The sequence below is a fragment of the Mugil cephalus genome, chromosome 4 (genome assembly GCF_022458985.1).
Source record: "Mugil cephalus isolate CIBA_MC_2020 chromosome 4, CIBA_Mcephalus_1.1, whole genome shotgun sequence".
Taxonomy (NCBI): domain Eukaryota; kingdom Metazoa; phylum Chordata; class Actinopteri; order Mugiliformes; family Mugilidae; genus Mugil; species Mugil cephalus.
The window spans coordinates 13069838-13084168 of NC_061773.1; the positions used below are offsets into that span (position 1 = coordinate 13069838).

General features: G+C 45.9%; 1 protein-coding gene across 1 annotated transcript in view; it reads right to left on the reverse strand.

Moving 5' to 3' along the window:
* Window positions 1–13775, reverse strand: part of LOC125006758 (plexin-A2-like) — a 74431-nt gene extending 60656 nt beyond the window's left edge. The window contains exons 1-2 of the mRNA XM_047583099.1: window positions 13523–13775; window positions 861–2215 (exon numbers count right to left, since the gene is read on the reverse strand). Coding sequence (XP_047439055.1) covers window positions 861–2084 — 1224 coding nt within the window. The 5' untranslated portion in view covers window positions 2085–2215; window positions 13523–13775. The remainder of the gene's footprint in view (window positions 1–860; window positions 2216–13522) is intronic.
* Window positions 13776–14331: the final 556 nt, after the last annotated feature.

The following is a 14331-nucleotide window of genomic DNA, read 5'->3' on the forward strand; positions in this document are numbered from 1 at the left end:
CATCAAGGGACGTTTTTGATATCAGTACAGACCTCAAACTAATCCTACTGGAACTCCAGGTCCACTTGGCGGATCATTCACTCAGTAATTAAACTTGTAACCAAAGAAACAAACAATCTAATGACATCTGAAAACAAACGGCCGTGTTTCATTTAGACTCCAGTTTAGATCTAAAGCCCTTTAGTTAACTGCACAGTGAGACTTAATTATCAACTTATTAAATATCTCTTTTCTCCTTCAGCTCACATCCTATTCATTTGATAGCATGGTGGAATCAAAGCAGACTACATGTTGGGTATCACCAGAGCAATTTATGAGATGAATATCATTGTTTTCATGGTTCGCTTTCAACTTGTTTCCGTGAAAGCCGATCATTATGCAGAATTATAGCTTTCACAAAGGCGCAGACTTGGACTTTTACAAGAAAGCCCTTTTCTCAAGATCAAGAACAGGTCTCAGAGGGTTCAAATACCGCTGACAGCGACAAGAACTAGAGGAGAGAGGGCGCTAGAGAAGGGGGGAGGAGTAGGAGGCGGGAGTCAGTGCCCAAACCCCTGAATGAAATCAAAGCTCTTTACAAAACTCCTCTGATTAGCATTGTGAAATTAATCTCCTCCAGCTCTTCTGCTCTCAAGGGATCCTGAAACCTGAAAGGTGTCTTCAGCATAACATAGGCTGCCTTCCTAACAGCTATTTAGGCTACAATCACAGCCGTGGGGTAATCAAAGGGCTAAGTTTGCATATGTCTGTATCACTGCCACTCACCACCACGGGGGTTTCATAGTTGATTGAAATATGTGTCGGTTACATGGTGAGAATCCTCTGCTTTTTCAGAGCCTGTCTTTCTACCGTCCACCTACCGCTTTGGTGCACTGTACGTCCTTTCCCAGCAGCCAGTGCAGCTCCAGGTTGCCCTCTCCTTGATAGCAGGACTGCAGTCTCTCTTTAATGCGCATGTTGATGTCTTGGATGGTGAAGATACAGACCGCAGAGTGAGCTGGAGGGTCGTGGTACTGCTTCTGTCCCTTGGAAAACACGGCAAAGAGCACGTCCTCTTGAGCGCTGATGTTGAGCGACTTAGCCAGGACCCTGCCGGCCTTGGACAGGTATGCTGCCTGCAACAGACGGTACTCCTCACCTCTGTGTATGCACCCCACGGGAAGTGACACATAAGAGTGGAACTTCTTGTCACCTTTGCAGAGGCGGATAATGCGAGATGTGTAGAACAAGTCGCCAGGGGAACCTCCTGCGGGCATCCCGTTCTCTGGAGTCTCCGGCTGGACAGTCATGAAGTAGACGAAGCTGCCGCTGGCAAAGCCGTAGATGTAGTAGATGTCGAACTGTGGGACAAGCGCAAGTGTGTCTGAGGGGATTTTGATGAGAGACGAAACGAAGTCAGTGTGAAGCTCATAGTCTAGCATGGCAGAGGATTCTGGGTCTCGAGGCAGCTTACGGCTGGAGATAGTTGGAAAGTAGTCCTGTTTGCCACCGACAGCTGTGCCGATGTACAGAGTCGCATCCTGACCCTGAGAGGGCACAACCACCCCGAACATCGTCCCTGTCTGGTTGTCGCTGGACAGGTAGTGTTCCTTCTTATGCGTGGGCTCCACGAGGATGAACAAATCATCCAGCCTCATGAGTTTACAGACGCCCTGGTAGAGACTGCCACAGGCCAGCAGTCGGTTGTGAGAGTAGTCAACGAGCAACAGTTTGTTAACATTGTCAGTAGATGCCAAAGGTTCAGAACAGGGCTGGACAATCAGTGGAGGATAGCATGCTTTGTTGTCATACTCTGGCCCCGTGTCATGAGACACCAGCAGCGAGAGATTAGCCGACAACTTGTAGATTCGGTTGACGGCTCCGATGTACAGAGCCCCAGTGGACTGATGCACTGTCAGGTGGTTCAGCGACCACTCCCTCTTCTCTGATTGAAAGGTGTTCAGAGTCTGTCCAAGTGTTGTCTTTTGATTCACAGATATTAGAGTCAATAGCCACAGTGCCAGGGGCGATGACATGACCTTTAGAGGGCTGTGACCTTTAGTGAGGCCGCAGTAAGTCCATCCTTTATCCGAGCACGTTCCCATCCCCACGGGGCTCTGAAAAATATCGCGCTCGGACAGACAAATGGGACCGTGTGTCAGCAAGTAGCGGGACTGCACTGCAAACGATGAGCTGAAGTGTGATCTTGTCCCTCTTAAGTGATCTTCACATCATTCTGAAAGAGAGAGAAAGAAAACAGAGGGACATTTGAAACTTGAAAATCCTTGATTCCTTCAAGGGGACAAAAAAAAAAAAAAACTGCTTTCAGGGTATCATCAGACACTTCATCTGAAAAGCTAAAAATGCATGCGCCTGTTTTCTCCTCGATCTCTGCTTAGTCAGACACATGAGACATCAAAGAAACAAGTAATCATTTCTTCAAACTGTCTCCCCATATTTACTAGCCTGAGAGATGGTCCAATATTCCCCCTATCAACAGGGGGGCTCATTATATTCGCCTCTCTGTAAGAGAGAACTAACTGTGGTCTATTACTCGAACAAAGCAGTGACACAATGTAGCCGTGCGCTCACTCTGTTTGGGTGGCTAATTAAATGATCCAAATGTATTAATTATGCGTCCATATTTTAGGCTCCCTGTTTTCCTTTCTCCCCTCCGCCATGTTCGCTTAAATGGTTGAATCCAGGAGGAATTAATCACTCTCCACTGCAGCCGACATTCCTAAATTAATCAGGCTTTTTCCAGAGATGGCAGGGAGTCATTAGAGATTCAGGGGCAGGCGGCATCAAATCTCACACTTCCCTGTTTAATTTCATTAGCATATTTTATGCAGACATTTTCCTGAGGACAAACAACGTCCATCAAGCACATGATGGACTATAGGCTGAGTTGGACGCATGGCCAAGGATGTTTGGTGGGTTTGTTAGTCGGATGTAAGCCGTTTCTCATATATAATACCAAAATGAAAAAGATGTTACGAGTAGTCAGCACAAGCCTTGTTGATAAAGCAGCTTCACATCTGCCGTTACTTCATTGAAGTCCATTAATGGAGTAATAAAACTGCCTGCATAGGAGGACGCACCATAAATTAAGACACCTACATCACCCTAAATCCTGCCTGAGTGCCAACAAAAGCTTCTCCAGTCTGGCCCCCAAAGGATATTTCTATCTCCCATTTGTCATATCCATTACCAAACCAGAAGCACCCTCATATTCATGGAGTAGAAAAAAAATATATATATCTAAAAAGAAAATCAACCTGAAATGCTGGTCAGTTTTCTCTAAAGATATCCTGCCAAATGCTCAAAGGCCTTGACTCAAAGGCAACTGTCAGTTTTGGCTGGCGTCGACATCAACAGGGTGTTTTCGCAGTGCGACTTCCTGGTCTAAGTAAAGGTTAAATGAAGACAGCCATGTCAGATCCTAATGTGGGGGTCATGACGCGGTGGGTGCTCTCCATTGGCTGACTAACGGGACGTCCGGCTGAGTTGAGCCGGAGCCAGGGATTGAGCGGATGGACTGATACTGTGCTGGCTGGGCCGACTCCAGCTCCACTCCAGCATCTCCTGTCCATCTGTCCCCACCACGGTCACACAGGGGGAGAAGTCACTCAAGTGTCTCGACCTACTCTGCTCAATTTGGCAGACTCGGTGTGAGTAACTCTACCGGTAATTGGTCGCTGAAGAGTAATATCTGCCACACGCGCTGTATCGCGGCATATGAAGCTGAAGTTTTGCTTTTCTTTTATTTACAACAGATTTACAACATTTGCACAAATCTGAAAGATTCAATCTTGGTCACAATTAGTCTTTTCACAAAAAAGCATGTTTGCTTTTATTAGTTTCAGAAAGCTGCGATTTGGCAGTACATTTTGTCTCTCAGATTGAAATATTATTTATTTTGGGCAAAATGTTGTCCAGCAAATTCCCTCCAAAATCCCTCAAATCATTTGGCTGATGAGTCCCGAAACCAGTCTCAGTGTTCGCTTACGTGCGAACGTTTTGAAATTGATTGCAGGGCAAGCGGTGACATGTCAAGATTTAGGTGACCTCTGGGAATAAACTCGTTGCAAATTCATGTCCTGGTTTTCATGCAACTGGTGGTAATCAAGCGCAATCATTTATCCAAATTTTTCTTTTACTATTAAATATGTATCTTAAATCATAGGTCTTCAGCAGGGGGTCTGTGGTGGTTCTGCAGGGGGGTCACAAAATCTTTGGTTGATTAGAGATTTCCTATATATCTCATTTTTGTAATTTTCCCCCACAAATTCAAATTTCTTTAAATACACATTAACATGAATCCAACATATTTTAGTAAAGGCATAAGCGATAGCTTAATACTGAATGCAAAGTCATGATAATAATATATTTATAAATAGCACTAGTTTAATATAGAACACATATAGTAGGTAGGGGGTCTCTAGTTTATCTCTCCATCAGTTTGGGGGGTCCTTGGCCTGAAAAACATTGAAGACTCCTGTCTTAGATAGAGGTATTTGAAGCCAGACTGTTAGATCACAAAAATCTGACTGTATCCTTGAGCTGCCTCAGAAGGAAGGAGAAAAGAAAGATGTTTTGTGTTTACTGAATGAACTGTGGAGGTGTCCAACCTTGTGTTGTCCAACAGAATCGTGTTTCTTTGTATTCCCCTTGTTCAAATCACTCAGCAAACTTCCAGGTGAAGACCTGAGCTGCAATTTGCATCTTAAGCTTATCTGTAACCCGAGCGCCATCCATTTCTCAACGAGAAGTAATATATGAGACCGAGCTTTTGAGGTACAACAGCAAATAGCAGACCAAATGATATTTGCAGAGCCAGGTTTGAGTCTAGCGTGACCTTAAACAGAAGACACCAGCGGTGCCACCCGGGGGTTAATTCAGTGCTGAGAGTCTCCAGTCAATCCCTCAGAGTTACAAAACAGGGGAGAAATTAGTGAGAGCTGGTGGCAAACGGAGGTGGGGAGGCATGCAGGCGAGCGGCAGCCTCATCGTTTCATCCATTTCTGCTCTCCCGGCTTTGGTCACGTCTAAGGCGTGCAGTCATGCTGCTCAGTGTTTACCCTGGATTATAGAGACAGCTCTTCGCCCTGCGCAGTCCTCCCTGCTGAATTCTCCGCCTCGCCACTCAGACACGCTCCAGCCCAGACGTGACTCATTCACACTCACACACGGGAACACGGTTTGCTGAGGCCTCTGGGGACACGAGCTCTCAGCGGGCACCAATCACAATGCAAGGGAAGGGAGAATCCAGCCCCTTGTGCTCCACAAACACGACCCTCTGACCTGGATCAAGATCAGTGGAACCAAATCCATCCTCTGGGTTCAGCTTTTATTGGGGTGAAATGCCGTCATAGCTTCTGTAGCGTCCCTGTTAGGCATGATTCATTGATTCATGGGACAGACGGGATGTTACCTTCTTTTTTTTTGTTGTTTTTTGGCTCTATGTCTTTTTTTTTAATCTTGTGTTTGACCCATCCACACGATGAACAGAGATAAACAAAAACTGTTCCTAGGGGATCTTTTCTCTTTTAGTTCATCCATGTGTATCATGTTCAAAGCTGACTAAAGTTTGACAGCATGAAGTTGGGTTTTGTGAGAACTGTCCATGTTTCCTGTTGTAGCAAAGATTGCATTTTAAACCCAGGTGATTATGACCATAAACTTAAATGCATCTGTATTCCAGCAGCACGTCACATAAGATGGTGCGATTTGATTATTTCCACTTACAAGAAAGACGGATTTAGCACAAACCACACCGCGTTATACAAGTTTATCTTGTTTATGTTTCGGATTATAGATGTGTATGAGATCGGGAACACTGTCGACAGACTGTCGGGATCTTCGTAAAGGTCAGAAGATACAGAGATCTCTGTTCTCACACTTAGTCAACAACAGGAGTCATTGTCACTCGCATCAGAGGTGATAAAAACTGTTGTTTTTTTTGTGGCCTAGATTTATAAGGCTGCACAAAGGCAATAACAGTGAGAAAGACCACAGGGGCGGAAAAGTGTCTGAAATACAATAGTCACAACGGCTTCTGTCCTCCTGATTACCAGCCGGCTTTGGAGAAGCGTGCCGGGTTATAAAGTTCCTTCTTTAAGATCATTTCAGATTTAGCTGCGGTGCTTCTGACCAATGTCCGCGCTTGTAGCGTGTAAACTCACGTTGATACTTTAGCCCGAGGTTTTCAGCAGTCGCACACAGGACAGTCAATGGGGGAAGGGCCGGCGTTGTACACATTACACATGAATGGGCTGAGAGGACGCCAGTCGCAACAGAACTTGACTTCCAAATGAATAAATGAAGGCAATTAGTAGATCTGTTTACAATGTTGTGGAGACAGAAGTAGGTCAAACGTGGCAGAGACAGGAGGGAGGAGGGAGCCGGCAAGCCAAAGCCAGGGGCTGTCGCTGGTACCTACACTGATGAGTCGGGGAATTAGGACATGAAAATGCCGTCTTTATTAACGATGACTTTTAAATTAATGTCATATTGAATCCCAAGGGACCAGCGGGGTTTATTAGAAAAGGCAATGTTTTGTGATCAGCCCACTGTGTTTTAACTGTGGCTGCGATGTGGAAGGGAGGCCCAGGGCGATGGGCTCCGCCTTCAAAATCCCCTTCACAGAAACAGAGACTCAGGCCTCAGAGGACATAATGCGTAGCATGGATGCTCATGCCGCAGATACCCACTGGATGTCTCCACTTTGATGCCTCGCAGTGGAGTTTTGTGACAGTTGGCCTGTGGTTAATTTTCCTCATTATGTGCTACATTGTAAATTGAAACAGCATCGCTTCCCCCAGACGTTTGTCTCAGTCAGACGGAAGAAAAAACTCACAGCCAGTATTTAGATTAATGCTTCTAACGCTTTCTGATGCGAGTAGTCTCAGGAAACCCGTGCATTTCGCTGTAAATTCATTTAGCTCTGTTGGCAGCTCTGCTGGCATGTGTGTGTGTCCAAGCAACACTTTGTATTAACAGAAATGAACCATAATTGCCTTTTCTCCACGCTTGTTGTTTAGTTTATTGGTCAGCTCAGATATTGCAGGCTTTAGGACTCTCTTGCCAGCCACTAATCTTGATGGTAGAGTAGCGGGGGATGCCAGAGGGGAACAGTAAAAACAGCACTATGTCATCGCAACGCGCTCGGCTCCTAATAACTGCAGGATGCTGCAAGGAACCTGGGCAGAGGCAAATGTGACATAGGGGACCAATTCCAACACATCACCACAACAGAGTCAGCAGCCTCCTCCGCAATGCATGCCATTATCTCAGGCCATATGCATTATACATGCAGATACAGTGGTATATCTGAAATTGCTGTTAAGAGCAGGGACCAGATGAAGGGCACGGCTGCCACAGTCAGATTTACCCATGCATGCATTTCTCCTCCCTTCCCTCTTCCTCGGCACCGTCTCCTCCATCATAAATCTCATTGTTGGTCTTCCCTATTTAATGGTGACCTCAACTGCTGAAGCCCTTGTGTTGCATATGTGATGAGCACAGAGGGAAAAGTCAAAGTGACCTCCAGCGCTGTGATGAAAACCCGTGCAGTTTCGGTGCAATAGAGGGTCCTCTATAATTCAACAATCGCAGAAGAAGACAGAGTGTTTTCTTTAGAGCCACGCAGCACCGAGCCGCACTGACTGCCCACCTCCCCTCATACTTAGTGTCGCTTAAGAGCAAGAAGAAGAACAAGGGGTAAACAGCGGAGTCCGACCGGAGTTCAGACTGATGTGTGGGCACTGCCCTGTGAATAGAGAATGGTGAAATGTGAGCGCTACTCTCAGGGCATGAGGCAACGCCGAACATTTTTGTGTTTCTTTTAGCCATGTTTAACTACCAGCCTCCTATTATTTTATTCCACCTGCCTCCAGCACAACTGCAATTTTCTTTTCTTTTCCAATCTTCTCGGTCTTTGTGTTTTTTCGTCTGACTTGTCATTGCGTTTTCCGTGGAGCAAAGCTATGCTTCTGCTCAGGCTGATTCACTTACAGATGTGCAGACCTTTATTGCTTTTGCATGCATAAATCATGGACATCTGACAGGGAAAATACATTTACATTTGGCAGAGACCAGACCCCGGCGAGTGTATGAATGAGAAAAATAATCAAACACAGTGATGCAGCGCATCCATGTGAAGCCGTGAAGCACATATGTCCGTAATTCCCACACCACTGCACACAGAAATCAAAGAACTTATTCCAAAGAAGCCTGTATGTCTCCTCGGCTTCCTCCCTCTTTGCCCATATGGCTTCGTGGGGCGGAGGATGCCAAGGTTGGAGGTAGCTGGCACGAATAATTACGATCAAAGAAATTACAATGCAAAAGGAACAGCTGCTACCTCCACTGCTGACAAATCACTGTGAGCAAGAGTAGACAGCAATAGACGGCAAGCGAGAAAAAGAGAGGAACAGGAAAGAGGAGGGGAGACAGTGCATGTTCTCCTATTCAACAACTTTCCCTCTAAGTATCTGCTGCTCCAAAACCCATTTAACGTTTAATCCGCATTGCAAATAAGGCCTTTGGTGTCCATTCACCCAAAAGCTGTACAAATACAAGCATCTGCGCAGATTATCTCAGTCTCTCTCGCAGTGGTCGGTCCATCCCGGCTTATTTTTCTAATTCTAACCTAGACAGAAACTTTATCCTGTTTCCCTCACTTGGTTCTGAAAATGCACAGAAATGTCCTCAATGTGCAGAAATAGAAAGAGCCTGGGAAAAAATACAGTGTCCTAGTGGATCAGAGCTCCACCAGGAGCACAAACACAGGTGAATTGGAATTTCACTCAAAGGCAAATGGATGCCGGGTTTTTTAGAAGACTTTTTTTCTTATTATTATTATTATTACAAAAGCTCCTTGGGAAAATATTTAAAAAGAAATGACACTGAATACACAGCCGACAACGTTTCGCGCTGCTCCAACCTCTCCTTCTTAAAAGGACTACATCCTGGAATTAAAATTGAATTCTCCAAGTCTATTAAGTCCTGTCCCACCTGGTTTGTGGCAGCCAAGGGCTGATCACTATGCAGCAAATGTAGTCCAGGTAGTCTGGGCTTCGGGGAGATATTGCAGGTAACCTGGTGTAGGTAGAGAAGCTCACACTGAACCACCGCACTCGCCATTTGTCCAGGAAGTAGTCACTTGAGTGATTTTATTAAATTTTTTTAAGACCAGCCCAGGCAATGCCTTTTAGCAACTTCCCTTAAATCCTTCATCTTCTCACTGGAGAAAAGCACTTTAATGGTGTCATTGTGTCCAGTAATGATGAAGAGTTCCATAATTCAGTGCAATTTTTTTTTTTTACAACTCTTCTTGAGGGAAGGGTTTGCTGTATAGCATTTGGTGCATTTTTCATATTCGTATCATCGAACTCTGTAGACTCAAAGTCACTGGACTGTTTCCACTGACATTTCTCCTGTGCAGTACCTCCAGAATAGATTGTACCCAGGGAAGTTCAATTCCACTGGTGGAAGTGACTCTTTCAACCTTGTCTCAGACAAAATACAGAAAGTCAGGATTGATTTTTGCAGCTCCAAATGTGCCCTCGTAGCAACAATGCAATAATAAGTCCCCGTCTTAATAAGTCCCCCTTTTTCTTTGACTGTGTGTCCCAAAATATTTTAGAAAAAAAGTTCCTTTATCCTTTGAAAGACTGGATTAATGTTACCCAAGGGAAATGTTGAGGAAATCTTTAACAGCATTTAGTCATCTTCTGCAAAATGCTTAAAACCGAGTCCGCCACAGACTCTGACGACTTATCAAGTGTCTTAAAATAACTCAAGGGAGCACAGTGGTCAAAGACCAGAAATGTCAGAGTCACTTCTTTAATCTTTCCACTTTTGTGCTGGTGGGTAGATAATCACACTCAGAAGGATTAAGGTAGAAGTCAAAGATGTCATATTTCGGAAATTAGGTTTGGTTGTTGAAATAGAAGGAAGTAGACTTTTGGTTTCAGCGAAGCAACAGACTCAGCTCCACAACATTCAGATCAATTTTTCATGCATTTTCCATGTCATGTAGCACACTTCCATGACCAATTATACATCGTTTTTTTTAATTACTAGATAGTCTGAACGTTGTACAACTGCTGCTGCTGTCATTAATCTGAGTCAAATTCCAGAAACACTGAGCATGTTGAGACCACCCTCAGGTCTGGTAAACGTTGGCAGCTTTCAAATTTACAACTGAAAACTTCCTATTTTCTGGTTGCGGAGGCACAGAGGACATTAATAAAAAAACATACAATGACAACGAATTACTAGTCAAACTCATTGCGAGTAAACTGGTCCTCGTGTGTGGCAAAAAACTAGAGTCGTACTTTGAGATGAAACGTAAAAATAGGGTGTCATTGCTCGTAACGGATGTGACATCATTCAACTTTGTCAGCTTCCCTCTGACCATATGCCGTCTGCACACATCAGTGCCAAAGAAAATCAGGCGAAACACACACATCAGCAAAGTTATTGCACTGTTTGTATCAACAACAGTGTGACAATCTGGAGGCAATGCGCCATATTGCAGGACCGCCATCACTGCATGCTGAGCACCGCCAAAGCTGCCATCTGGAAGGTGAGCTGCACGCTCTCCACTTGTACCTCTCCTCCCTCTCACTTCTCTCCTCCACGCTTTGTCACCACCTCTCTTTCCGTCCGCCTTCTCTGCCTGTCTATTCCTGCCTTTATTAGTCGCTTTCTCTGGCGCTGCCTGTCTGTTTCCACTTCTCGCTTTACTCTCTTCTTCGCTTCCCTGCAAGGTTCCTTCCCTCCACCTGTACGTCGACCTCCCTCCGGGCCTGGAGCACACACCGAAATAAGCGGAAGCGCGGAGACTGAATAGCGGATGAAGGGGAGAAAACGGAAAGGACAAGAGCACCATCGGCTGCGCTTGATGATCTGCAGTATTTTGTTCTCTTTCGTTGTCTCTTCCTTTCTCCCATCAGTGTCGGTTTCATGTCGCTGTTCGGTCTCCAATGCTTTGTTACATCTCTCTCCTCTCACTCTCCTCTTTTGTCTCTTCTCTCCAGTGCATACACTCCTATGCAAAGACACACCAGTGCATGTGCATGTGTATGGGAGCGCGCGCACACACGCGGCGCATGCACGCACATGCAAACACGCTCCCAAAACACACACACTGGCGGCTTCGGCTCCTTCTTCCTCAGGCTGTAGCATCTGAACAGTCGTGTTTAATCAGTGTCTCCATGGGCAACGGGAGTAGCGATGGGTGGAGGGGGTGAGGCTCCGAGATTGGGGGGGGGAGTGCTCTAACTATGGGTTGAAGCAGTGAGCTGCTGTGCACTCACATAGCGTGTAATTGTGTTACATACACTAATTCGCCTCATGTATTGTTGCAGCGTCTGTGCGTTGCCTTTGCCCCTGACCCACATTGCGCTCCCTGGTATTCAGATCCCTCCCAGATCAATGCCACGCGTTTAACTAGTGGTCATTTAAATCAAAAGCATTGTTTGTTGCTGTTGTTTTCAATTTGTGTAGTAGTGTTTCCTCCTCTCAGAAACTTACAGTAGCTCATTAATCTCCGTAGAAGTCTGAGATAGCACTTAACTCCTGGCTTGTGGCTGAAAACGACAGAGACAGATGTTGTAAATTACTTCACCTACACTGGTACAGCGTTGCCTTCAGGATCAACAGAAGTAATGCAGCTACACCTGCATTCCTTCTACGCTCGAGGTAGCCACTGCGAAGGCTGTTAACGGAGGGGGAATTACAACAATTCAGAAAACAAAGTAAAAAAAAAACAAAAAACATAGGCGACTGGACTCATTGGATTTCTTGAAAGCGTTTCACCGTTTCATCCATGCAGCTTGCTCATTTCCAAGTGAGTGATGGGGAGTTTAGTTCCTCCAACTGAGGACGCCCACAGATGTTCCAAATTAAAAGCCTTTATAGATAATAACAAAACTCCGTACAGAAATCAGTGGCCAGTTCAGCAGGAATCTTTTTTTTTTCTCCCAGAAACAAATTCCCCTGCTCAGTCTGACTCTGAATTGTGAAGAAATTGTACAAATATACAATGTGGCCAAAAAATGAACCAATCTACAACTAATCTCTCAAATGCGGTTATATTTTGTTATTAAAAATACAGAATGGGGATTTCTTTGTTTCTGTGAAAGGACTGAAAACCGTGCTAACAAACCTCAACTTGTCTTTCCATGTCTCAGCTCTTAATCCACTGTTGACTGTTTTCACAAGACAGATTTGTCAAATGCACCGTAGCTCCTACAAAACTGAACACGCACAGGTCTGAGGATAATCCAGAGAAACTGGGAGGTTTGGTGCTATTACAGCATAAATAACAGTGGACAGGTACCTCAGAGCGTCGCCAGACCCATATTAGCACGGCTCAAAACCACAACAAGTCAAAAGTGTCTTTTTGTGATTCTGGATACACTGACCTTTTACAAATTACAAATGGAGCCAATGCAGAGTTGTGACTGGTTAACCATCAATTACTCCTACAAAGAACAAGAATCCTAAGAAACCCAACCTCAGTCTCATTTACCGCTGTCAGTGCGGCGAAAGAGAAAGAGACAGAGCTAATGCGGAGAATCATTCAAATTCCAAAATTAGCAGGCAACTGATAAAATGCCGAAGCGCATGACTGGCATGAGCACACCAAGAGAGAAGCCAATCTTTCTCCCTCTCCCTCTACGAGAGGCTTTACCCACTCTGGAGGGGCCAGGAGAATAAAAGCTAGTCCAACTGGCCGGCCAGATAAGCCAGACCTAAAAGAGCGCACAGACAGAAGAAGAGGGGTTCATCTGGTTTGCATGAGAGTCAAAGAGCTGAGAATTCCAACTCCCACCACTCCTCATCCTCTCTACTACCTCACAGACAGGCAGGCAGGCAGGCAGGCAGACAGACAGGGAGCTTGAACAAAGATGCACTTGCTCAACATCATTGTAGAGGCTGGCACTGCTACAGCCGTGTGCGCTTTAGTTCTTTCGGGGCTCCGGCTCCGTCTCAGCCCCTGCCCAGCCTTATCAACATCCCACTGGCTTCTGCTCTGCCCCCAGCTCAGCTGCCAAGGCTGCACGAGCTCTGGCTGCAGGAGGAGGCAGGGCAGCCCGACTTATCTGTAGGCTACATACTTCACTCTGCTATTCTCCTGGTCACCAATGATCTGATGCCCAGAATAATCCACATGAGTTCGAGGGGGTGGAGGGGTGGAGGGATGGAGGGCACAGACAGGCTGCTGTAGCAGGCTTTGTCTGAAGTGGAGTGACTGATAATGCAATTATTTGCAGCAAACCTAACAGAGTGCCGCTGTGCCTCTGGTCCGTGGATGTGACTGGTGCTGAAGCTGAGGCATTCACACAGTCGCCCTGTTTTCTGAGCATCAGCCCGCGTCTGCCGGTTGTTACAGGTGGCCACTTTATTTGATAACTGCCTACTTCTTTATACAGCATTCGAGGCGCATTAAGTCTAAACAACTTTGCCCTTCTGGGCTGCACTGCAACACGCTGGTCTGCTGCTAACAGGAAGAGGATAGACTACTCACCTTGAAATAGCAGGAGACCCATTCATGAGTAGCTCAAGTCCCGGTATTTCACTGCGATTCAGCGGGTTAGGGACGTCCCGCGCCTCAGCTGGTCAGTAAACGAGCGTGGACACACAATTAAAGCGCCGGTTCATTTATTTCTACACTGAGGCGACGTGCAGCTCGTAAAGTCATCTGGACACCAGCGAGCATCTCCCCGTCAGCCTCTGAGCAGGAGACGGTATCAAGTGACCCTCCCGCCTGGTTCAGGGATTGATCAGTCTCTCTCTCTCTCTCTCTCTCTCTCTCCCTCCCCTCTCTTTCTCTCTCTCCCTCCCTCTCTCTTTCTCTGTGCATAAATGTCTATGTGTGTGTGCGCGCGCGCGCACGCGTGTGTGTGTGCGGATGATGCCGGTGGTACATGCAGTCACCCATCAGTTCACTTGCACCTCACGTACAGTGTGCGCTTTTAGACCCAACCTCCGTCACGTCATCCTTTGGCACAACTTCCTTACATTTTGACGTCTTTCCGACACGGATCGGACTCGTCAAACTTTATCTAGATGCTGTCATTCACTCTATTACTCATTTACACAAGTAATGATTATTAATGCTGACAAATAATGTGTAGGTTTAATAAAGAGCGGACGGACGCAGCCTACCTGTCTGCACACGAGTCCAAAATAGGCTTGTTGGCAAGTGACTGGTGCCTCCATGCATCCGTAAAGTGGCTTCCTCCTATTTGCGCGAACCGCTTGTGTACATTAAAACGTGAAGTTAAGCGAAATTGTGTGTTGCGGGAGCCACACTTGCCGTTTATATCCCACTCG